Consider the following 23,641-nt stretch of genomic DNA (forward strand, 5'->3'; position numbering starts at 1 on the left):
AGAGCTTGAAGTTTTTTGATCTTTTACTTCAAAATCCACCTTTACAAATGCCCACATGGAAAAATAGGAATTGGGTTTTTAAAAAAAAATTGTTAGGTAAGATCTGGGAAAAGTCTTAAAAAATAGAACCCAGGTTCAGATCCAGAATGTCAATTAAAAAGGAAAAAAGAGCAATACAAAACGTGGTGACACGGTGTATTTCAGCTCCAACTCCTCCATAAAAGAAGTCCTGAAACTGAATTAACTAGTCATAGAAGTTTTGTAATGCATTTTCTAGGAACACCCATAAAGAAAGCAAGAATACAACAGATTTTTGCTTTTACTTCCTGGAATGTGACTCCTTCAGAGGCAAAGACTAAAGAAGTGAGTATTATTCCAACTGTGAATAATAGGGGAAAGACAAAACCAAACAAAATCAGTCAGGCCCAAGTCCAAGAGCTACTTATGTCCACCTTTCACAGAGAGCCTATTGCAGGTGGGCTGACAACAGCAGAGCTCGACCTGAGGCGGTAAAGGGAGTTCCATGGAGAAATCACACAAGTGTTTTCTGTCCCATGTTAACCAGAAACTCTCAGCATCTCCTACAGGCCCCTGAGAAGAACAGTTAATTTCTCTGTACCAAGTCATGGTGGCTCATGCATGACAGCAGTGTCTCCCATTTACACTAACACTAACCTGTTTAACCTCAGAAATCTAACAACTACCTGAACTTATGGCTATGCATTTTTTAAAGAAAAATCTTTCTACAGATCAGGAGTTATTTAAAGTCAAGACAGATCACCCCTGTTCAGAGAGATAAACTAGATCATTATAGTGAATGAGAAACATCTTAGGCAAAAAAAACCCCAAACTAACAAAAGGCAAATAAATAAATAAAAACAACCCCTCACTTCTCCAAAATGCTCTGAAACATACACAGTTGTTTAGAAGTTCAGAATTTATAAGTGGACAGGCAGGATTGATGCATATAAAAAAACAGCTACAAAAATTGTTTTCCTCTGACAGGATATTTTAAGTAGTCTCCTGAGCTCTCTTGCTGATTAAGCTTCTTGAATTTATGAAATACTGCTGTTTTGAGAAGGCTTTCAAGAACTTAGACCTCTTAAGCCTGAGTCAAGCTCTTTTAACATGAGGAAAGGATACTTGAAGCAGAAACCTTACCAAGACAACCTAATAAAGAAACACACATCTTTGTTACTATCCATATCATTTAGCTGAAAAGAAGCTGTTGTTTTCTGCAGCCTGTCAGCCTTCGAGTCCTACATCTAAGGCTGTAATTAAACCAAAACAACCAACATGAAAACAACAGTCACAGTCAGGTCTTTGTCTGAAAAGGTGGGATACAATCTTCGGGCCAATTGCCAGTGAAAGCAGTTGTCCTGTGACGTCAGTTGTTTGCTTACTTACGTCCTGAATTAACAAAGTCCATTTGTCAAAGATAAGAACGCAAAAAGCTTAGAAACGGTGTTATCTGACGAACACCTTCATGCGTTCAATTCTAAAAATGCACAGGCCCGCTGAAATCCATGAGAACTGAACGTGAGACATGTGTCCCTGTCAGAGCTCACGTGTCACAACACGAACAGCATAAACCCCACTCCAGATGTGTCCTTAAAGCCAGATGAGGTTTGTTTTTTTTAAAAAAAAAGAAAAAAAAAAAGGAAATAAGCGAGCAGGCGCAGCTGTACCGCTCGGCGATCCCCTCCGCGTGGGTGACACGGCCTCGGTCCCGGGCCGGCAGGGCCGCGGGGCGGGGGCGATGCTCAGGGGCCGGCGGAGCGCTCGGACCCCGGCTCTGCGCCCGGCCTGAGCGGCGAGGCCCGAGCGGCCCGGCGCTCCCCCACGGCCCGGCCCGGCCCGGCCCGGCGCCCCGGGGAAGCGGCGCTGCTCCCCGGCTCCCCCTGCCACCGTACCTGCGGCGAAGTGCAGCGGACTGGACTTCCTGCCCGCCGTGTCCCGGCTGTTCACGTTCTCGGGCCGCACCAGCCGCTTGACCCGCTCCACGTCCCCGTTCCTGCAGGCCTCGAACAGCTCCCGGGCCGGCTCGGCCGCCGCCGCCGCGCCGCAGCCCGGCGCCTCGGCCAGGGCGGCCGCGCCGCCCGCGCACCTTCGCCCCGCCATGGCCGGGCCGGGCCCCGCGCAGCCCCCGCCGCCCCTCACGGCCCGCGGGGCTCCGCACGCGCTCCCGGGCGGGCGCTGCGCCCGGCGGAGGGATCCGGGCACCGCCGGCCTGGTGCGCAGGCGCGCGCGGCGGGAGCCTCCCAGCGCCGGGCCGCGGTGCTGCGGCCCCGCCCGGGAGCGGGCCCGGCCGGACGCGGGGACACCGCGGCCACAGGCTGCCCGTAACGCGGCCCTGCTCCCGTGGCAGGGATGGCGAGGAGCAGAATGGTACAGCACTAGCGATCCGCCCCAGAACAAATGTGCCTTTGCTGCTTTCAGTAATTAAATGTAGGGATTTTTCTGTAGGGATTCCCCCCCCCGCCCTCTGTAGAGTGTGTAAGCATTTGGGTGCCGATGGCTTCATGATCCTTGCACAGTTGCTTATATAGGAAAATACTGTGACTCCGAGGAAGTTCAGTGCTTGCATAATAACTATGAAATGGAAATTAAGCAACATAAATAGCATAGTTCTCTTTATTAATCTCGAAAAACAGATATTAAAAAACCTGTCAGTTGACTTTGCCGGTTCAAGGTTTTGGAAGAGAACGGAAAGTCACCTGTCCCTCTCCCCCTGCTGACCTGCAATAAACCTCACTGGCTTGGTGGGGAAGCCTGACCCCAGATGGGACTGACTGGAAGAGAATTCAGTTGATAATTCTGAAATGTGTTTTTTTACTCACACCATATTAAAACACTTACTTTGGAAAAGGTAGTTGAATAGGGTCAGTACCTTCCTATTGCAAATGCAGAGATGAGTACCTCCAAACTCATTCACCTTGCAGACTGCTGTCACATTCAGAAATTAAAAGACTTAAGTGTAAGGAAAAAGATCTAGCACATTTGTTCAGTCTTCCATTCTGTCAAACATCCCTGTCACTGAAACAAGGCAGTTACATTCAAATTTTCTCTCCCAGGTCCATGCTAATGTCTAAACTACACCCAGAAATTCTTTTGGGGGAGACTACAAGCTGTACCAGGCTGTCACCATGCTCTAGTGACAGATCAAGGTCTGATGCTTGTGTCTGTGTCCTGTTTCCTGTTCAGTTTGGTAATTTACACATAGCCACAGCAGCAGTGTGACAGAAGAATGCAGCCAGCACAGGGCAGAAACAACATGCGTTGACAAACGTGATGCCTCGGTCATGTGTGTTTTCTGTAATCCCACTGGCTTCTCTCTGTGCCTCCATCGAAATTCCAAGCTGTGCTCAGCAGGCAGGGAATAGCCAGAGTCCCACACATACATAATTCATCCACTGCTTTGCATGGGGCCAGAATGTTCCTGCATAAACTGTCATCAGCTGTGGCTCATAGGCCCTCTCAGACCTTCCCAACTTCTCCAAAGTGTGCATGATGCAAAGCTTCCCTTCCTGCCTGCAGGCACCACAGACTGAAAACAAGACCTGCAATGCTGCCATTTGTATCTTTTATTGTACCATTAACATGCTTGGAAAACTATACAAGCTTTTGAGTTCATAAACCCTTCTCTGGGCCTACAGCAGAAGTAGCAAATACACTAACTTGACTGCTTTCATTTCAAAATTAAAGAAGTGACTTTGTGTCTAGAAATCTGTGGAAGGGCAAGTACCTGTGTAAATACAAACACATCCTGCTCCTCAGGTCTTCTCAGTAATTTTAAATCCAGAACAGTATTTCACTGTTCTGCTGGAACACAATTATAAAGAGCATGGCCTAAAATAAATACATTTCTTTCCACATCACTATACCCAGAAGGTACTATTATTCTAAATTATCTGCAGCCTGATTTCCTTTTCCAGCATGTCTTCGTGATAACTTGAGTATGAAACTACAGCAGGTCTTTATGAATGGAAACAACTTTAAAAAATTACACTGTAAGAGCAGGATTCAATTAGCTTTGAATTCAAGCAAGCAAAGACTCTCAGCATATTTTAGGACTACTGTATTAATAGCCTTCACAGTGACTTTTGAGATTCACCATACATACACTTCCCCTTTTTTATGTTATTTTAAAATTTATTTTATGAGAAAATAATCAGTAAAATCCAATATTTTTCTTCTTTCTTCTGTACAATGGCGTGGTTAGGAAAGCATAGCTGAAATATATGCCAAATCCCACCCAATACATGTGGTAGGGACTTCTCTAGAGACAACAGGGGGTTTGTAACCCACCTGTTACTAACCCAGCCTGAGAGGCTCAGCCATGAAGAGCTCAGAAACATTTCACTGTTATTCATTTTAGACATGAAGTATTTTGGAAGTGTGCTCAGTTTGTTTAGGAACATGCTTGGTTGATCACTAGAGGGCAGGAAAGGAAAGGAGATAATAAGGAAGGAAAAAATAGAAAAAAATGACGAGGGGAAAAAAGAAAAAAGAAGAAAAATAAAAATAAATTGAGAAAGATATAGAAAAAAGAAAGAAAAAGAGGGATTGTTGGGCATGGAAAGACTAAAGCAGCCTTAAAAAGAAATGATTTCTATTTCTGCTTAGGAGATTAAGGTTTACTTAGGGGGAGAGACATTGTTCATGCCAATCTACAAGGCAGTCCATCAGATTTAGGATTTTTTGCTATCAGCCCTTCATGTTATGAGGATTTTCCAGTTCTTTCTAATTGGTCCCTGAAGTTCTTTGCCTTGCTCTTGGAAGCAAAGTACAATGCTGGAATAAATAGAACATTTCAAGAGTTCAGAAATATAGCTTATTCCAAAAGAGGAATGATTTAAAATTTATTCCATTTGAAGTATTTCCAGATGAGACTTGAAAAAAAGGCCCAAACCAGGGATAATGAATGTTTACATCAGGAAATGATAAAACATTCCTATAAAAAAAAAGGTTTATTTTGGTTTATTATTTATATTTAATTTGATCTGTTGTTTTATTACTATATTTTTATAACTATAAATAGAAACTTTCTCAGTGCAAGCTTCTTTTTCAAAATGAAAAGATCAATTTACAAAATACAGGCTCACTGCAAAATCAAAGCAGTACAGGCTGTACATCAGTGAATATGTGTAATACTGGATCTTTAAAGAAACTTTCTCCCTTCCTCTTCTTATTTCGTCCATCAAGTACTTTGGCTATGTCTCTTGGACAAGCAAGAACTGGTTCTTTTTCTCTGCCAGTTACCCCTGTGTAGTTAGTGGTGTTTTATATGTACCACCTTTATTTTACCAGCAGTTGGGGCTAAAGTGTAATAATTATAAAATGTTGTTCTGGAATAGCAAAGGGATTAAAAAGAAAGAAAGGAGACATGGAGATGGTGAAATGTTGAGAGATTGAGCTTTTCAGAGAGGAGTAAGCACAAAGCCAAGTGGTCCCTATAGGAGACTGGGATACCCTGTCAGTTGTTCCCAAGCTGTAATGGTAGGCCATTTAGTTATCAAAATACTGTATTTGTTTATGCAGCAACCAAGAGAATTGTTCAGCAGCTTTGTGACCAGCTGTGGGGGCAGCAGTTAGAGAAGATTCATTTTAGTGCTAGGGAGAAGCTTGTGTTCTGGATACCAGCAGCACAGATAAGTGTATAAGAGTTCATGGAAACTAGATTACACAGAAAAGAAAAGCCTTTGGTCCAAGATGCCTGTGACTTGTTTAAAATTGTTCCAGTTTTCTGTCAAAAACTGCTAGACAGAAACATGTCTAGAGGGCTTAAATGGAGCTCTTGTTTGTTTTCTGTTGTGCCTGGAACATTCTGGGATGACAGAGAGCTTTTCTAAAAGCGTAGGCTCCTTGCATGCAAAGCAGAATTACACAGGGTGCCAGCATGAGAACACGGCAGAGGCCTGGGAAGTTGTTACGTTTTATTGGGAAGAAACCACAAGCAGCAGAGGAGCAGTAGGGCCAAAGATCATCATTGACTGGGGATGCCAGCAAAACAGATTCATCTGTACCTCAAATAGGTATAATAATATGAAAATGCTAAAAGCAATTGAAGGCAAACCAGAATATCTGTCCAGCCGTGAAATTCATTTCTCTGAAGCCAATCAAAAGAAAAAAAAAATTGTGGGCAATTAGGTTAAAATCTGTGTAGAACTGACTGAGCTGGGAATAAGGAAAGAGCAATTCTCTTGAAAAATCATCCTAAGGGAGAATATTTAGAACAAGCAAGCAACAAGTAGTGAGAGACTCTCCATGCATTTAAATTGCAATTCAAGTGACATTTTATTAACAAATTTCAATATTTGTTTTCTGTCCCAATTAAAAGCAAAAAAATAAAAAAGGCTCTGTGGAGGTTCAGACATCTTCACAATCTGTCCTGGGCCTTTAACAGAAGTGTCCAGGTCCTCCAAGAAATTGCCAAAGCAGGCAGGTTTCTCAGTGTTTTACTCTTAATTGCCCTCTGAAGCACTGTTCCTCTTTCCACTGATGGCATAAGAAGCCTATACTTTTAATTTGGATACCTAAATTGGTTGCCTATAGTATCCAGAGCAGGCAGTGTGAAGGAAAGCAAAAATGTAGTGTTTTTTGAGGAAATAGTAGTGTACCACTCCAAATAATTGCACATAGATTGTCAAGTTGTTATTTCAGGCCAGATCTTTGAGAGATAATTTCCCAACAATTCAAGTGATAGCTTCTTGGAACAGCTAGTTCCACAGTCCAGGGGAAAAAAAATAGGAAAATGAACAGGCTATTCTTGACTTCAGCCTAAGAAAAAGTTACTTAGTTTAAGAAGTTTTTATAGTTTCACCATGAAGTAATAGTTGTCAAATCCAGTGAATTTCAGTATTTCTGATGGAAGGCTCCTGCTGAAAAGTAGTCCATGGCAGTGACTCAGAAGAGGAATTGTGATGAGAAGAAGGAATGTCATTACAGTGATATTGAAATCAGACATTAAACCATTAAAATCCTAAGATTTACTGTGAAGAATATATTTATGCAGATTTTTAACTGAGTGACAGATAGTAGGAAACGTTCAAATGGTTGTAGGAGTCACACTCTAATGGTCAGAAATCTTCAGTAAAAGCCTATAAAATCAATACAAAATTTTTTATTTTTAAAAGGAGGATTATGAGAAATGAACACAGTTATGTATATGTCCTACTAAGCATAAGTTATCATGGAGCTAAACCAGCTTCACAACTAGAAACTTCTCCTTTGGGAGGATTTTTCCCACACCTTAAAATTCATCATAACCAGTAATGTCTCAAAAAGGGCAGAGTGCATTTTGTTAGGGATATTCTTTGAGGAAAAAAGTGCTCCATTAAGACAATTCTTATGTACCCGCAAGCAAGTTTTAAAATCTTCATCCAAAGACATTTTTGTCTTTAACAGAAAAATCTCATAATCCCAGATATTTACCAGATAAAGATATTTGCCTTTCTACCTGAATGCAGAGTAGACAGCCAATCTGCAAATAAGTGGCTAATCCTCACTTAAGGGATATCTATTTCACGTATTTGTTCTGTGAGTCAACTGAAGACAGAATCCTTTTATTAGACCTCTGAGATCAAAAAGAGCAACAGAACTGCTGATTGCACTTTAAATTTATTGAAGGCTTGAGTCTAACAAAAGTTAGAAAACACTGAGTAGTCAGAAAGTTCTAAAATAACTGTATACTTGAACAGCGTTGAAAGCAAATTAAATTGTAAAAATAAGTTAAAAGCCCTTAATCTGGCAACATTTTAAGACTCTATTACACAGGTCTTTATTTTTGTATATATTACTGACTAAATATGTTCAAGAAAATGAATCTTGCCCTGGTTTCACTGATACTTTACAAAAAGGCTTACTGAATTTTACACTGGAGTTTATGAAAACATTTTAAAAGTAAAATGTCTTCGGCATCATTCTCTCTCTTCTCCCACACACACACACACACACACAACCCACGAGTAAAGTGATTTTTAGGTAGAACAGTAAATTTGTTGGCTTTGTTTATTGTCAATATTATACATTTAAAGGATGGGGAAATATTAGCAAATTAAGTATTGCTGTTTTCCATCATGGTTCAGGGACATAAATACATGGCAACATACCATTCATTTATGTGTATACACAGCCTTTCTCTGGATTTTTTTTTCTTTTTTAGCAAGACAGAGAAAATTTTAAACACTTTATTTAGGCAGTTTATTCTAGGATTATTTCTGTGATCTACTTTTTAAATTCTCTAATTATTATAAGCAACTGAGATTTCTTCTATATAGTTTATATGAAGCCTTATAGCAGTAATTTATGTCTTTATCCATGGAAGATAATTTTGCCATTAAGTCTAGAAAATTACTAATTTTCTTCTTTTATCAAACAGGCTTTGATTGTTGAAATGTTGCCTTATGGTGACTCTCAAAGCATGGGTACACAGGGATGTAATCTGACTGCCTAAAAATAGTAAATGGTGCTAAATTTCACCTGGGAATGTGATTATTTAGCTCGACACATGGTACTTGGCCAGTACAGCCAATGCCTAATACCTGATAAATTCCTCTTTAAATGGCAATACTTTTTAGTGTATAGGGGAATGCTGTGTAATGAAGATTTCAGCTATCTGGGAAATAAAAAGTTTTCCTTTTTATATTTTAGAGGTTACTGAATACATTTCTTTAAAATTAAAAAGTAGGTCATTTTTACTTTACATGATTACATAAATGCTAACTATTGCTGCTAAGGTGAAGTTACACGAGATTTTTTTTCAACAGCAAGGTTACTAAATATATCTTAGGTTCTGTTTCTCTGGAATGGTTCCAGAAGCATGAATGATCATCCTTCTCTCTTTCCTTTTCAATTCATTGCCTCATCTGGCCAGGCCCTTTGGTCTTCAAGATGAGAAATACTGAACTGAGTCTCCTACCTCACTTCCCAGAAAATGCCCAGTGGGAGCCTATTTTACTTCCAGATCTGCTTCATGACTTGAACAACTTCAAGACTGGAAACAGAGCAGCTGAATGGAAGGTTAGACTGGTGTGGATAAGTGGGCATGATGAAGATCTTAAAACTTTAAAGACATTTGAAATGTTATCTCTGCACACAATATGTGTGCACACAAATCAAGGTCCCATAGGCATCTAACAGCGAAATAGCATTTTCCACATTAGGTTACTAACTGGTTTTCTTCAGAAATAATTTCGCTGATGATTCTTTCTCTGCTGTCTGGACAGCTCATGGAGCAGAGCTACTGCTGTCTTCCTCAATACTGTCCTTGCATTGAAACTATTCAGTGTGGACCAGAATAGCCCTTGCAATCCAGATGATAGGACCCAGATGTTCTTGTGGCCCTCTTAGCTTGTAAACAGAAGTCCTCTGTGACAGATAAACACTGGATACAAGTTGGCCTAATTTGTTTTTGATCCAAGAGAAATAGTATTCCTGGAAAAAAATATATGGAATGCATGCTAGTTACTAGGGATCTTAAATGGTAGGCAAACAAATGATCATTTGAGTCAGTTTGACACAACCAGCGAAGTCAGCTGTGCATTCAGAAGGGTGCAGAGCACCATAGAACTGATAAGAGTGCATGCACAAATGGCTCTTCTTCTCCATTCAGGCACTTTACACTAACAGTATTTGATAACACTATTAGGAATATCAGTTTCCCTTTTTACAGCTACATTGAGAGACCCAAAAGCAGTCTGTGCTGTAGTGAAGATCTGAGAGGCCTCATTACCACAATGACTGATACATGCCTGTGTTCATTTTCTCCAAGGCAGAGAAATCACAGTAAGGAAAAATCAGGAGGTATTGGGAATCCTCCAATTTAGCCAAAAGAGCTTTTAGCAAAACAAACTTGGAATAAAATAAAATTGTACTTTTCTGAGCAATTCTCACTTGGCATCTACAGGTAACACAGAGAGGGAAGTTCTGGGAAGTTGGATTTACCTATAGAGAATGTGAAGTAGAAACTGTCTTTTGCATCTAACAGCACAGTAACACCATCTTCTGGGGGAGAACTGGTCTGCTTTTAGCAGAGATCTCAAAGAGTCCTGTAAGTGTAGCCCACCTTGGTTAAAAGCTGAATTAGTTATTTTTTTCCCCACATGGCCTAGTTCTGTCTAGCAAAGTATTGGAATATTTGGAGTAGTCATGTTGACTTACATAGAGAGCTTGCTAATTAAGCTGGTCAACTGCCAGTCCCTTTGGGATAGGAGAAGAATCTGAAGGCTTTGCCTCTGCACTGGCAGAAGAGTGGGAGAGAAAGAAATAAATCTACTATAGATTCCCTTAACTAACATTCCTCAGCACTGTGTTATTTATTTCTGGGCAGATTTATAATGTACTTTGATGCTGAGCTCATAACATTCTTAAAAGGAATATTTAATAAATCCCTGAAGAGAAGAACCAGAAATCAGAACATTATGCATCAGTATAGTAAGAAATGAAACAAATATTTGTGCTACTTACATTGTTAAAAAAAACTATGGGAAACCATAGTGGTTAGATCTAAATTATGCATTAATGGCCACCCTGAGACCACTCTCTAAAGCAACATCCTTGTCCAGCAGATGCAGCTTGGGTTAAGATATGGTGTGAGCTGGTGCCTTACACTGCACAGGGCCACTAAGGCTGCAGGCTGCAAGGAACCTGTGAGGCAGCAGGATTGATGGAGGATGGGCAGGGAGTGCAATGCTGCTGTGTGAAGTGTGCACTGCTTTGCACTTCTTGCAAAGCAGCATTTGTACAGCTATCTTGTCTTTTTTATTGAGGTAATTACCCAGTTGGGATGGTAGAAGAGTTCACTGTAGGTGTGGTAAGAGTTAATTCCAGAATGAAAAAGGAGTGAAGTAAAAGCAGATGTTCTGCAAAGTGATATTAAAACCACCTAAATAGTTCTGTTGGCAGAATGGAGTAGTGATAGCCTTGCTATTATTATTAGTCTGATCAGAAAGGATGAAATTCAAGCTATGCTCCCACACAGGCCAAGCTCACAGAGTTACTCAAGACTGAGATCTTTATGTATGGACAGAAGTCAGCTTGGGACAGCACTGAAGCTCCTCCTTTAGGAAAGCAGCCAGAGGAATCAGATTTAACCTTTAGTTAACAGACTTAGTTTGGAAATATACTTTTTCTTGACAAAGAAACAAGGAATCCAAGATTGTGTGTTTGTATTTTGAAATTGCCTGGTTACTGATTCTTTTTAATTTCTAAGTAACACTTTGGCCAAATACTTTAGACAGAAGATTTATTGGCAGTTTGGTTTTTCTTCAGGCAAACTGCCAGTGTCCTAGTTTAAACCCCTGCTTCTGCTCTAGCTGTTCCCAGCACAAATGTGAAAGCTTAGGTGACATTATACTCTTTGGACAGAGGTTCCAAATTCAAACTGTGACAAGGCTTAATATAGCCCCTCTGTGTCTATATCTGGAGGAATTGTGCAAAGCAGCTGGGTATGTGGTTACTGGAGGTAATGGCAAAGTCTGATGGTCTTTTTAATTCTGATGCCAAGCACCCTGATAAATTTTAGAACATAGTGCCATTTGGAAACCCTGCCTTCTGTCCATTGTTTAAGGCAAAAAAAGTTGAATGAAGAGAAACCACCATAAACATAATGTGAATTATGTGTCAAGAAGTTTCAAACCAGAAATTTAAAAGCAGTAAAAGACCTGGATTTTTTAGGCCAAAACGGTACTTTTGTTATGCTAAAAAACTGCATTAGAAATATGACTAACAAATTAAATTGTAATTCAGCACACAGGATATTTTGTACCCTGTTCTTTTGCAAAACACCGTTGCACTTAAAATTACTAAATGGAACTATTTACATAAATGTTAACCAAGAATCCCAAACAATAAAAAAAGTCTGTATTAAAAAAGTCTAAGAATTTTTTGAATTTTGGGAGGTGAGGGTGAAATATTTTCACCAGTGACTGACAATTATTTGCACTTTGTGGCTACTTTATAGGAAAAATGATATTCCTTCTCTTGTAGGAAAAAGTTATGTTTACAAAACAAGCCCCAAACAGTAACAACCTTTCCAGGGACTAGTCATTGAGAAGATCTTCCACAGTTCCTTGGTACCTTGATTGGTGTTCATTTCACATTATGTCTTTCAATTCAGGGATCTCTAAACAGCTTAACTAGAAAATTTTCTGTCAGGTATTGGGAGGTTTTAAGTTATCAAGTGATTAAGAAGGAAAAACATGAAAGAGATAGTGGAATTTGGTTTTCTGTTTGAAGCTTAGCTTGGACCAGTTCTGTGGTGCTGTGTACAAAAACAACTCGACATAGGTATGGACACTCCAGGCTAAATTTGGAAGGAATTCAAAGCAGGGCTACAGTGACCTGCAGGGATTTATTTGAATGTTCTTTTCCTTTGCTATGTACCTTTTATTATCTTATGTCAGTCCTCCAAGTTTATCTATGTGAAACTAACACTGTCCTATTTTTAAATTGCTTCTGAATAGGGAGTAGAGCCTTTCCTTTAAAATATATGTGAATAATTGTGATTTTGTGCTACCAAATTGGCACATGTTTGCAACAGACCCACCGACACACTAACCTTGTTTTTGCACCTGGTGTGTTAGCATATGGTAAGACTAATTCACTGATTCTGTGAGGCACCACTGTGGAGCTCACAGGCTGTGCACCTTGGAAGCTGCCTCAGCTGCAACTGAAAACAGGGCTGCTCTTAGTCATTTTTAGGACAAAGGAGTTAATCTCAAGTCCTGCTCTGTCTTCAGCAAACACCTGACCCTAAATTTCTTAGAAAGACTCACTGAAAAAATTCTTGACTGTTTTCTGTTAGCTACAAGTGGGAGGAGGCAAGGATGAATCTGATCCCTTCCCCTCATGTCCTCTGGGCAAGAATGATACACTGAGTCCTTATTATATTCCCTCCAGTAACCTGCTTTGCCCCAGTGCAGGGATGAGTTTTCCACTGTGGAAAGTTTGTTTTGCAGATATGTGAGCTCAGTCCCAGGACTGGCTGTTAGACACTCGTGACTAGCACAGCTCCTCTAACTGCAGGGACAAAAAAAAAAAAAAAAAAAAAAAAAAAAAGGTAGGAGGAGAAATGGGATGTCAAGAAAACGTGCTTCTTAAAATGTCACGTGTCATTTTAGCTGTCATCTTTCCCTAAATTTTCTGCTGCATCACTTGAGGCAAAAGGTGAAGGAAACAGAGCAAAGGGAGGGCAGTGGCCAGCATCTCCTCTGAATTAGAGACCTTGTGCTTAGCACTGCTCGAAGACACAAAAAGATTTTTTTTTAAATAACACCCAAGACTGAGTTTCTATTGGAGTAACAATGTTCAGATAAACTCAAATGTGCCTACAAAACACTTACCTGCAGTGAAAGTACAGAATTTATGAAGGCTTAAAATTTCCCTTCATATTTTGACAATGTATCTAAATTATTTTTGCTTGGATTTTTTTTTGGCACATTTTACATTTAAATTATGACATTTGTGATGGGAAAAAAGGACCAACATGAACTGGCAGTGCTCCCTTCTGGGTACCCTTTGAAGAAAATGCATGACCCCATAAAAATAGGCCTCTGTCATAGCATCTGCTCAGAGACAGAATAAAGCCTCTAGATACACAGCCTCTAGCCCAATTTTTTCCTAGGCTGACATCCATTTTTTTTCCGTCATGATTTCCTCCTGCTCTCTGCCACCTACTCCAAGTTAAACCAAATTTAGTAGGCAATTCCAGACATTCCTATTCAAAAGTGTCCCCTGGCAGGAAATCAGTGCCCTGTTTTTCAGATTAAAAAAGAGCAAGCAAACTAAGCATTTTCTCAGGATGTATGCTTATATCTCTCTCACCCACTCTAAATCCATGCATATGCTTTTTGCTTTAGCTATCCTATCATCAGCCCTCTGAGCCTGGCTACCAAAGGCAAATTTAAGGTGGTTGAGTAGTCAATTATCTGCAGGAGTGAAGTCTCAGTGGGTAATTTAACTCATCTACTCAAAAGACCTAGAAAGGAAGAACACCAGATTTAGATTTGATAATATATATCAACAATAGGGTCACAATGCATTTTGGTAGTAGTTAAAATACTGTGTGACATAGCAGCACCTCAAAGAGTTCTACAGTATTTTGGCTACAGGTTGTTGGAGTGTCTGGTTTATCTGTAAGTCATGTTTCCTTCCTGCTATAAAGTCTTGCTCTAATTCAGATCTTCAACTATCTAACTCTTTTGATAAGGCATGGAAACATCGTCATTCCACTGTTAAACTTACACTATGAATCTGCAGGGAAAGAAGGTTTGCTCAGCTGGTCTGTTTAACCATTCCTTCTTCCATAAACAGACAATATAGACAGATGAAATAAATGTTAGGCAACACTTCATCAAATTGTAAGTTTTTTATGGCATTTCTTTTCAGCATTATAACAGATTTGAGTTGGTATTTGCCATTTGATCTTTTTATAGTATACTGGTACTGAAGTACAGAAACCCATGGATTCAAAGGAACCCCATGATCTATTAAATTTCTGCAAACTACTGTGGCTGTGGGGATGATGCACAGTGAAAACATAATTGTCCCTAAACTCGGAACACATCCCACTGAATGCATTTCTAAGCATCATCTTGCCACATCAAGAAAAGCCTGGTAGGAGTTTCAAGCGGGGGTTCCCACCCTTGTTAATCATTGCATTGTAAGGGTTACACACTGTGTGTGGTAACATTGTTCAGGGAAAGATCTTCAGGAGTATAATTATTCTTTCAAATTCATATGAATAAAGAAAGGAAATGATCCTGAGAACAGAGGACCTCAAAGACCCATGAGAGCAAAAGACTATATCTCTGTTGACTTTGCTGAGAAGGTATCATTAAAAACGTCAGCCAGAGAATCAGGACAGGGACTTCTTATATATATATATATATGTGTGTGTGTGTGTGTGTGTGTGGGATGTTATTCATACTTCACACCAGTCTGATGTGCTTACACTGGAGTAGGTCTCATGCAGTTTCATTAGGAACAGCTGGTTTTTATCAACTTTGCATCCAACTCTTAATAGTTTATACAGTTTAAACAAAATGGAGACTAATGTCTTCTCTTGATAAAAATGGTAGAAAGAACATTTTGCTAGCTTCAGCAAACTGATGTAGAAGTAAGAACCATAAATGTCAGAGTCCAGGAAGCTCCCTGTCTTGGACAGAATTACTTTTTCCTGCAAGAAGGATTAATTTGCCTTTATTTTTTTATATGGCTATCATAAAAAACAGGGCACAAGCATAAGCCTGGAATAAAAAGCTGTAGTAGGCTATCAACTCTATTATGTATTTTTAGAGTTTCGTATGCCGTTTGAAAACATAGAGGACAAAACAAGTACTATATCACTTGCAAAACTTATAACAAGGGATGGTAGAAACAGGATATACTAGAAGAGACATTAAATGCTACTGACTCTAAGGCTGATCTAAACATTTTGGATTTAGAACAAGATCAGTGATGGAAAGCATAGCCCGTCTCCTTTGCACAGCATCTAGAAAGATGATTTGACAATAGTCAAGAATATGTTTAGACTTGTGAAGCTTTAGGATGTAGTATGTGAATCAGCATTCTTGGTTTTTGGATGAACAGATAATGAATCATCACTTCTCTTCCTCTATCTGTACTTACATTGTGTTACATAAAAGGGCCAGGTATACTATTTTATTTTCTGGTATTATACCTGCAGGGCACGCATAACCTGATTTTGAAACTAGCAGCCCTGATAATAGGGTGTAATTTCTAAAACAGAGACATTCCATTGACCAACACCCCATCCTGCTTTCAACATTGTTTTGCTATGACTAGCAGAGAAGTTTCTCCTTAAATACCTTCTTCATGGGATATTCAAACACAGACTGTATAAATTATGAATATGGCTATTATCTTGAGAAGCCAAATGTGTAATATATGACAGCAGTAATAAAATCAATGCATAATTTCTGTGCTACCTGTTTTATACAGAACTAGAGTTTATTTTCTTTCATGCTCACTGTCTTTATTACTGCCCTGAGAAAAAAAGCTACCAAGGGAGCAACTTCTCTTTCTCTTGGGGTACAGAGAAATTAAAAAAGTTAGTAATTTAAATGGGATGGAAAAAGATTTATTGTGTAAATATTTTACTTCCCTCCATTCCCCCACTTGCTCCCAAAGGACAGAACCACAACTTCCTCTCCCATAATAGCCAGTTGATATGGCCAGGCCTTGGCTTGGTGACAGCCAGCTCCTGTCCTATGAATAGGCTGAAAACTGCTTTGGCTGGACTCCATCTCTCTGAGCCTCTCCTGTTAGAGCTATGCATCTTTGCATGCATAAATATACTGCAGAGAAATGCTGGGGTGTATAAAAAAGGATCAAGTACTTCAGGATGGGTTTTCTCTAACCTAGGAGAAGGACATGAATGCCATGTGTTATTTTGTGTCCCATCTCATTCTCTGTGAAGGGATCCTTGACAGAAATCTTTGCTGAAGGCAAAGAGAAAGGTTGGCTTTGTTGAGTTTTGTTTTTTAAATGTTATGTTTCCAAGAAGCACTCTGTTGGATATTTATTCCTTTAAACATCAGAACTTCATTAAAAAGAAAAAAAATTCTAACTGCCTTTGGGTTAAGAGAAGCTTATTGTTTTCACCTAGTCTGGGAATAAAAACAGAATTCCTTTCCCCCCCCAACACACTCAGTGATTTCTCTTCAGATGAAAGTCCTCAACTCGTCATACCCTTAAAGTGTACATTAGGACTAGGAAATGCATGCCAGTGTCACCAAGGGGAGAGCCATGCCTTTGCAGCAGAGTGAAAGGTAGATGAAGTTAGGGCATGAGCTGTGTTTTGCTCAATGAACTAGAGTCCATCCCAGTGCCAAAGTGGATAAAAAGAGCTAGCCAGGAGGGATGTGGGGGGGTTAAGTTTGCATTTGAGCATTAGGTTTGCATTAAGAGCAGTGGAAGGTCACCAGCATGGTTAGTGGCCTGGAATGTGCTGCAGAAGGTGAGGCTGAGGGAGCTGACTTTGCTTAACTTGCAAAAGAAAAGCTAAGTTAGAATGGGTCAGACTGCAGCCTCCCAGTACTAAGAGGAAATCAAGAGAAGATGGAGCCAGATTTTCCCTTGAGAAGTACAGCAAAAGGAAAAGAGGCAGCGGTCACATGTTGCAGAAAAGGAATTCCAGACAGATAAATAGAAAAAATTAATAGAGTTGTTAGCAGTGGCACAGGTTGTCTAGAGAGGCTGCGTCCTTGAAGTTGTTAAAAGCTCAGCTGGATGAGCAACCTGAGCAGCCAGATCTAACTTTGAAGCTATTCCTGCTTTGAGGAGGAGACTGGATTATGTGACCTCAAAAGGCCTCTTGCAACCTCCACTATTCTGTGACTGCAATTCTCCAGAGAAGCATGCAAGATAATTCTCACTGATTAAAACCATTTTAAATCTTGCAAAACTTACTGTAAGTATTATTGCATATATGGAGCAGCACATTTTGACAGTAAACCATCTGTGTTCTGAGAAGCAGCATCTAAGAATAACCCAAAGAAACCAATTTATTGCAAATATATTATTTAGGCCACAAATCTTTCTACACTCAGGACCATAACTAGTTCTCCTTCCACTGCAGGATGAAAGAGGACTGGTGTTGTTACAGCACTTGGATTGAAGAGCTTCATTCTTTCCAGCAAATCTAAAAATGAAGTGAATGTCTGCATGAAAGTTGACCCCCGTGAAACTGGGGAAATATACATTCATATACATATGTATGCTGCACCCTAGGCATAACTAGGTCAGATCCTGGTAAACTCAAATTTTTTGTCTGAAGTGGTTAGAAATTAAACTAGATCTGAAAGAAAAAAGATTCATTCATTCATCTCTTAGACATATGTCATAGGGGAGTTTTTTCCCTGCACAGAAAATCCAATAAAAACTCGGCACAGAATTTCACTGTACTGATTTCCAAGCCCCATTCTTCCCTTGTGATACACAAGACAAAAAGAACCTTGTAAGAGAACCTAAAATAGAGAAACGGATCTTGTCTTTTGGTTTGCAGAACAAGAAAAGGAGTGTTACTCAGACCCTTCAAGGGTTTCTCAACACTCTGTGTGAACATCTTGCAGCTGTTAGTTGGGCCGCTGTCAGATATAGCAATGCTTATTCAGGATGAAGGTTTTATTCAACATAAATTTTATGGGAATGGTAATCATATTGAATAACCACGTGGCTCCTGCAAGTCTGTAGGGAATTGTGCCCATGTGCATAAAAAATATCACATTTTTCCTTGAGAGATTGCAAAGAACAAGAATACTGCCCACATAGCTGATGGAAGTGTCTGCTGAACCAACATTTGCTTCTTCACACAACATTAAGCATAAACCAAATTGCACAAAGCAGCATTTCACTTACTGTTTTCTTTGGAAAAGACTATTCATCAGCAGAGGTAATTCCTTCACCTGGGCCGAGGGGAAAAAAAGAGAGAATAAACACTGATTATCTATACACAGCAACATAATTTATATTTATTAAATGTTTGGCCACAGATTGTCAAGGTTCGACCATCTCAGGTGTGTGGTTAAAAATAAAACCCACAAAAAATTGAGAAAAAGAATGTTGGAATATTGAAATACTGCATTTGTTTCAGACATCAAGGAAAGCCTTTGCCTTCTCAAAAGTTAATCTGGTCTGTATTTATGAGCCAGATTTATACTTATGTATAAAATATATGTATGTGGTTTTTTTCTGCACTCTTGTAAAACACTTCATGAAAAGTTCAGGTTATTCCAAGAATGAATACCTACATTTATGCTCTTCCTTCTTTTGGTTTTCTTTCTTTTTTCACTCTACATCGCAGTAATCTATAAATAATGTGGCATTGTCTTTATTTCATCTTACTACATACTAGCAAAGACTTCTAAAAGACTGCATTTTGCATAAATCAGTTTAAGGAATTTTGCTCAAAATATCCTGAATTTAATATAATTTTGAGCAGCCTGCGATATGCTTTCTTGCTTTTTCTATGTCACTTTTTTCAGAAAGCAACACACTTCTCTGCCACTATACATTTTCAAAGTGATGGCTCATCTGCAATTGACTAATTTATCATTAATCAGCCTTAACTAGATTAGACATTTAAAATCAATTTATAGCTTCTAATTCAGTCCAAAGCTTTCAGTTTAAGAATTTAAATGTCTTTGAATTTAATCGTGGAAAGTTCCAAGAGTGGCAAGAACTTGCACTAGTGACTGAAATAGAATGAGACCTAGAACCCCTATGAATGCCCAAAGAATTAGACCCATGTCCTGTTGCTGTAAGAAAATATAAACCCCATCCATCTTTGCATGTGCATTTGGCTGCATGTTGCTTGCCCTGCTCTCTAGGGGATGGTTATGGCAGTACTGCAGTAAGGGCTGCAATATTTTTTCCGAGACTTTCTCTGATTTGCCTATTAACAAGTGATTAGAATTTACAGGTATTTCAGTGAGGGCTTCCCAACAGCTGTAGCATGTTGGATCTGGTTGAAACCACTCACCCACCAACCATGAGAAATGGGCTAATAAAAATTCTAAAAATATAAAAAAAATTATTTCTTCCTTCTATGGACTGTACCAGCGCTGAAGAAATTCCTAAAACAATAACAGAGTTTCCCAGGACTAGTTTCCTTGGTATAAATTTGCAGCCATTAGTAATTTTCAAAGTTCACCAAAGGGTTCTGAGAAGCAAGTAAAGAATACAGCCTTCTATTAGGACTTAATAAAACTCTGCTTACTATATTTCATCAGATAAACCACTAAAAGTAATTTTAAATTTTCACATGCTTACAGGCCCAACTGACTTGCTATGTATCTGAAATATCACTATTTGCCTCACAGTCACATTCATAGAAAACTGCAACCCAACTTCACAGATAATCACATTCACAAAGATTAGTCTTAGCAGCAGAGAACAAATATTGAACAGAAGAGCTCAAGACAAGAAAAAAAAAATGGCTGCTGTTAACCCTGTGTGACAGAATTGTCCCTGTCTATTACGACAGATGTTCTTTAAGTCATTAAAGCTCTGTCTCTTTCACAGGTGTTGTGTGATGCTGCAGGAACGTGCCAGCCAAAATAAGGTGGACACATTCTGTTTTCTAATGACACCAGTATAGTGCAGCTGGCCTAGCAATTGATTTTAGTTTCACGCCCAAAAACAAATCAAAGGCTTTCCTGCTCAATTGCATACTGTAACTGCATTAAGCTAGCATTGCTCTCCCACCCAGCAAACAGCAAGGATTTCTCAAGAGATGCATTACTATGCAAGTGAAATGGACATATGTTTTTCTCTCTGGACTTTTTTACCTATAACTGTGGTCATGACTTTACTTTGCTCTGAGGAAATATTTGCCTAACTTCAAAAGCTTCAAAAGGCTTTAATGGAATGCTAGTAGATCCTCTACTCTTTCTATATCCTCCACTGCAATGTATTTCCTTTCTTCCTTCCTGAAGTTGTGGGGGAGGATAGCAAAGAAGCAGAGCAACCTGAAAGTAATAAAGTCAGAGTAAACACAAAATCCTTGCTTAATTACTCAGCCTCAGAAAAGAGGCTGAAAAAAACCAGTCCTTTCACTCTCATAAAATGGCAAGAGCCAGCAAAGAGATGACCAGAGCAGCCCATTGAGGTGTGATAGCTGACAGGAAAGCACAATCACTCATTATCTGTTCCCAGAACTGCTGATTGAAAGGTCGTGGTTAGTTCAGGTGAGGTGAAGAATGGCAAGACCTGGAGGACCATCTGCATATAAAAACATTTACTTTGGAGCTAATACCGTTTGAACAGAGCAGTGTGGGCCCAATTGCCAGTTTGTCACTGAGCAACCTCAATGAACTCCTTGAAAGTGAGCCTGTGCCTTCCACTGCATCTGGACCATCTAGTCTGCAAACTGCTTTAAAAACGTACATTTAAGGTTTAGTGAAACTATGGTTGCTATAATAAAACTGTGGTTTGTATAGCTAACATGTTGCAATTAACTTACTAGGTCTAATGTGCCACTTTTTCAGGAAAAGACAGAGAACTAGTCTGGGTGATCGACTTGGGTTTCCTTCTTCAGAAGCAGTTGGAGGTATAACCCCCTATGATGGGGCTTGATTTTATAATCAGCCGTGCTTTTCCCACTTACATATTTCTGCCATTGTGCACCTACCAATGTCAGAAAAGCTGATATGCCACAAAGTGCTGTCAAATGCACAGTAAGACAGTAGGTTTTTTTTCCCTCTGCTGCTCCCATTTTAGCAGCACTATTTGAAAGGTAAGACAGACAGACAGATCTACATTTTAACATGCCAAACCAAAGTATCTGGAAACCTGAGTCCTCTATAAAAAGCACAGCTAGGGAACTGTCACTGACAGGACAAACTGGTGTGCTAACTCACGTAACCCTGTCAGTTTGCCTTGATGCAGGAATGCCTCTCTGGATGAGGAAAGAGTTACCCTTGCTCTGCACAGCACTCTCTGCTTGTATTGGCAACTAGGAACTGGGACACCAGTCCATGGCCATGAATGTGCTCCAGATTACCAATTAGGCACAAAGTTACTGCATCCAGTCTGTATTTACTGACTTGGGCAAAGGCTCTGGATCTCACTACCCTTTTTTTGCTAAACATATCACTTTAAACAATCTTTCAAGATGTTTTCCAAGTTGGGCAAAACAGGTATTTTACACAGCAGGAGCAAAATATTTTATAGCACCAACAGTGCAATGAGCTACTACAAAGCAACAGAAATATGTGTAGGAAAGCCTTGAGGCAACTCCTTTTTTACAGGCTTCAAGCAGCTCTTATTTAGTGTCTGCAGATAATGCGATAGAGCAGCCCCAACTCTGCTGCACGTGATCCCTGCTAACACAGCAACCCAGCTAAGCAGTGTGTGTGGGAAGATCCATGGACAAAGATCCAAGTAGCACAGGCAAACAAACTCCAGAGTTATTTACTAATTTTTTATAATGGGTAAATAGAAGATATTTGGTAAGTGCCAGCCATGTGTCCAGTCCTCCCTTATACCCATGGGTATGTTTGACCTGGCTTACTGCAAGGGGGGGGCTGGGGCTGAAAGTCTTTGTAGCTCCTCCGAAAGAAAAATAAACTTGCGACTAGGAAGGCTACTAGCAAGGCTTCCAAAACTCAGATGCTGCTTTCTATCACTTTCTGTAGACAAACAATGAGAAAATATCATCTGCCTTCGATAGGGAGCCAGCAGTCACCAAAAGATAAAAGAAGGGAAGGCAGAGGAAGAGCAATGTTAGCAGCAGGGATGCAACTTGAGAAGTGGAGGACCAGGGAAGGCTGTCCTGAGTAATTGGCTCCAGGGAACAGAGCAGGACCTTCCAAAGCCTTGTGTGCATTGCCAGTTACTGCTCCAGGCTTTGTCTGGGTGACACTTAACATCATGTACTATCACAAAAGGCAGGAACTTCAGTCACCAAGGGGCAGAACTAAGAAACTGAAGTGTTCCTGGCTTATGAATACTCTCATTATATGTACAGAGGCAGATACCAATCCACATGTCATGCATCTGCCATAGAAGCCTCTAACCTTTCCTGTTTGTTCCCTCTGCTAGTATATAGCTTGAATCCAAGATGGAAATGTCCTTGTCATCATCTGGTATGCTCACACCCTATCTTCTAATAAATTCTCACACGTAAGCAGTAGTGCTTTTAATTTCTTTTGCTCACAAATCAAGAACAGAAAAATCCTTTACTGTTTGCTCATCACTGTAAGACCCCTTTGTTTCATGTAGAACATAGGACTTCCTGCTGTTCATTTGTATGTGGTCTCATCTACTGGTAAAAGCTGTGAATTCAGAAAATCACAGTTCATAGACTCCCTATCACATCTTGTGGGTTGACTGCAAGTCATCTCCCACCATTGGGAAAGAGCAGCTGAGCAGCAAGAAGGTGGTAGTGGAACTGTTGATCCACAGAAGACCCAGAGAGAAAGTTAGCAGCCAGGACATGGTCTTTGAAGAGCAGTAACTCAGCGATGAACCTTCTCTAGTAGGATTACTCAGCCTGCAGGAGACAGCATGCTGTCTGTCACCTGCCAGCTGTCCACAGCCCCTGCAAGGGCTTGTCGGTCACGGTGTCTCTGGGAGGCAGAACACCGGCAGTGCCACAGTATTGCTGTGGCTAATGCTGCGGGGCTGCCTTCCACCACTTTTTGTCCCTTTCCTCTGGAAAAAGGCAGTAGATAAAATGCGGGACCTATAGCAGGGCCTGTCATCCTCAGGCAGTGCACAGATCACCAGGTGTGCGAGGTGAAAAGCTATCTGCACCACTTACATTAAAAGTTCAAAAGTACTTTTTCACTGAGGAAAAAGGCAGTTTGATTCCAGGATGATGGATTTCTGGCCCTGGGAACATTACCTTACAACTCAGTGTCCCAACTCCTTTCCAGCGAAGCACAGAAGTCTATAATTTAACACGGGTTTTGTTGAACTGGGCAAGGTCCTTCAGCAGCGCCCCGAAGCAGCCCCACATGGGCACGCGAAAAGCGCTCGCAGAGAATCCCCGTTCGCTCGCTGGCCGCCTGCACAGCCGCGTGCTTGGGCGAGCCCTCCTCGGAGCCCGGTGCCCGCAGCTGCTGCCGCCCTTCCCGGAGCACGAGGGAGCAGGGGCAGCTCCGGGCGCGGACAA

At 40.4% G+C, this 23,641-nt stretch overlaps 1 protein-coding gene and 1 long non-coding RNA gene across 2 annotated transcripts in view; both read right to left on the bottom strand.

Moving 5' to 3' along the window:
* Nucleotides 1-2,121, bottom strand: part of TNKS2 (tankyrase 2) — a 29,438-nt gene extending 27,317 nt beyond the window's left edge. Inside the window, exon 1 of the mRNA XM_053949040.1 lies at nucleotides 1,914-2,121. Within this exon, the coding sequence (XP_053805015.1) occupies nucleotides 1,914-2,121 (208 nt within the window). The remainder of the gene's footprint in view (nucleotides 1-1,913) is intronic.
* Nucleotides 2,122-9,249: 7,128 nt separating this feature from the next.
* On the bottom strand, nucleotides 9,250-23,623 carry LOC128791593 (uncharacterized). Its single transcript, XR_008432083.1, has 3 exons — nucleotides 23,372-23,623; nucleotides 18,382-18,428; nucleotides 9,250-9,435 (listed from the first exon to the last, which is right to left on the bottom strand). It is a non-coding gene; the product is annotated as an uncharacterized LOC128791593 (long non-coding RNA).
* Nucleotides 23,624-23,641: the final 18 nt, after the last annotated feature.

This window comes from Vidua chalybeata, chromosome 8, assembly GCF_026979565.1.
Source record: "Vidua chalybeata isolate OUT-0048 chromosome 8, bVidCha1 merged haplotype, whole genome shotgun sequence".
Taxonomy (NCBI): Eukaryota; Metazoa; Chordata; class Aves; order Passeriformes; family Viduidae; genus Vidua; species Vidua chalybeata.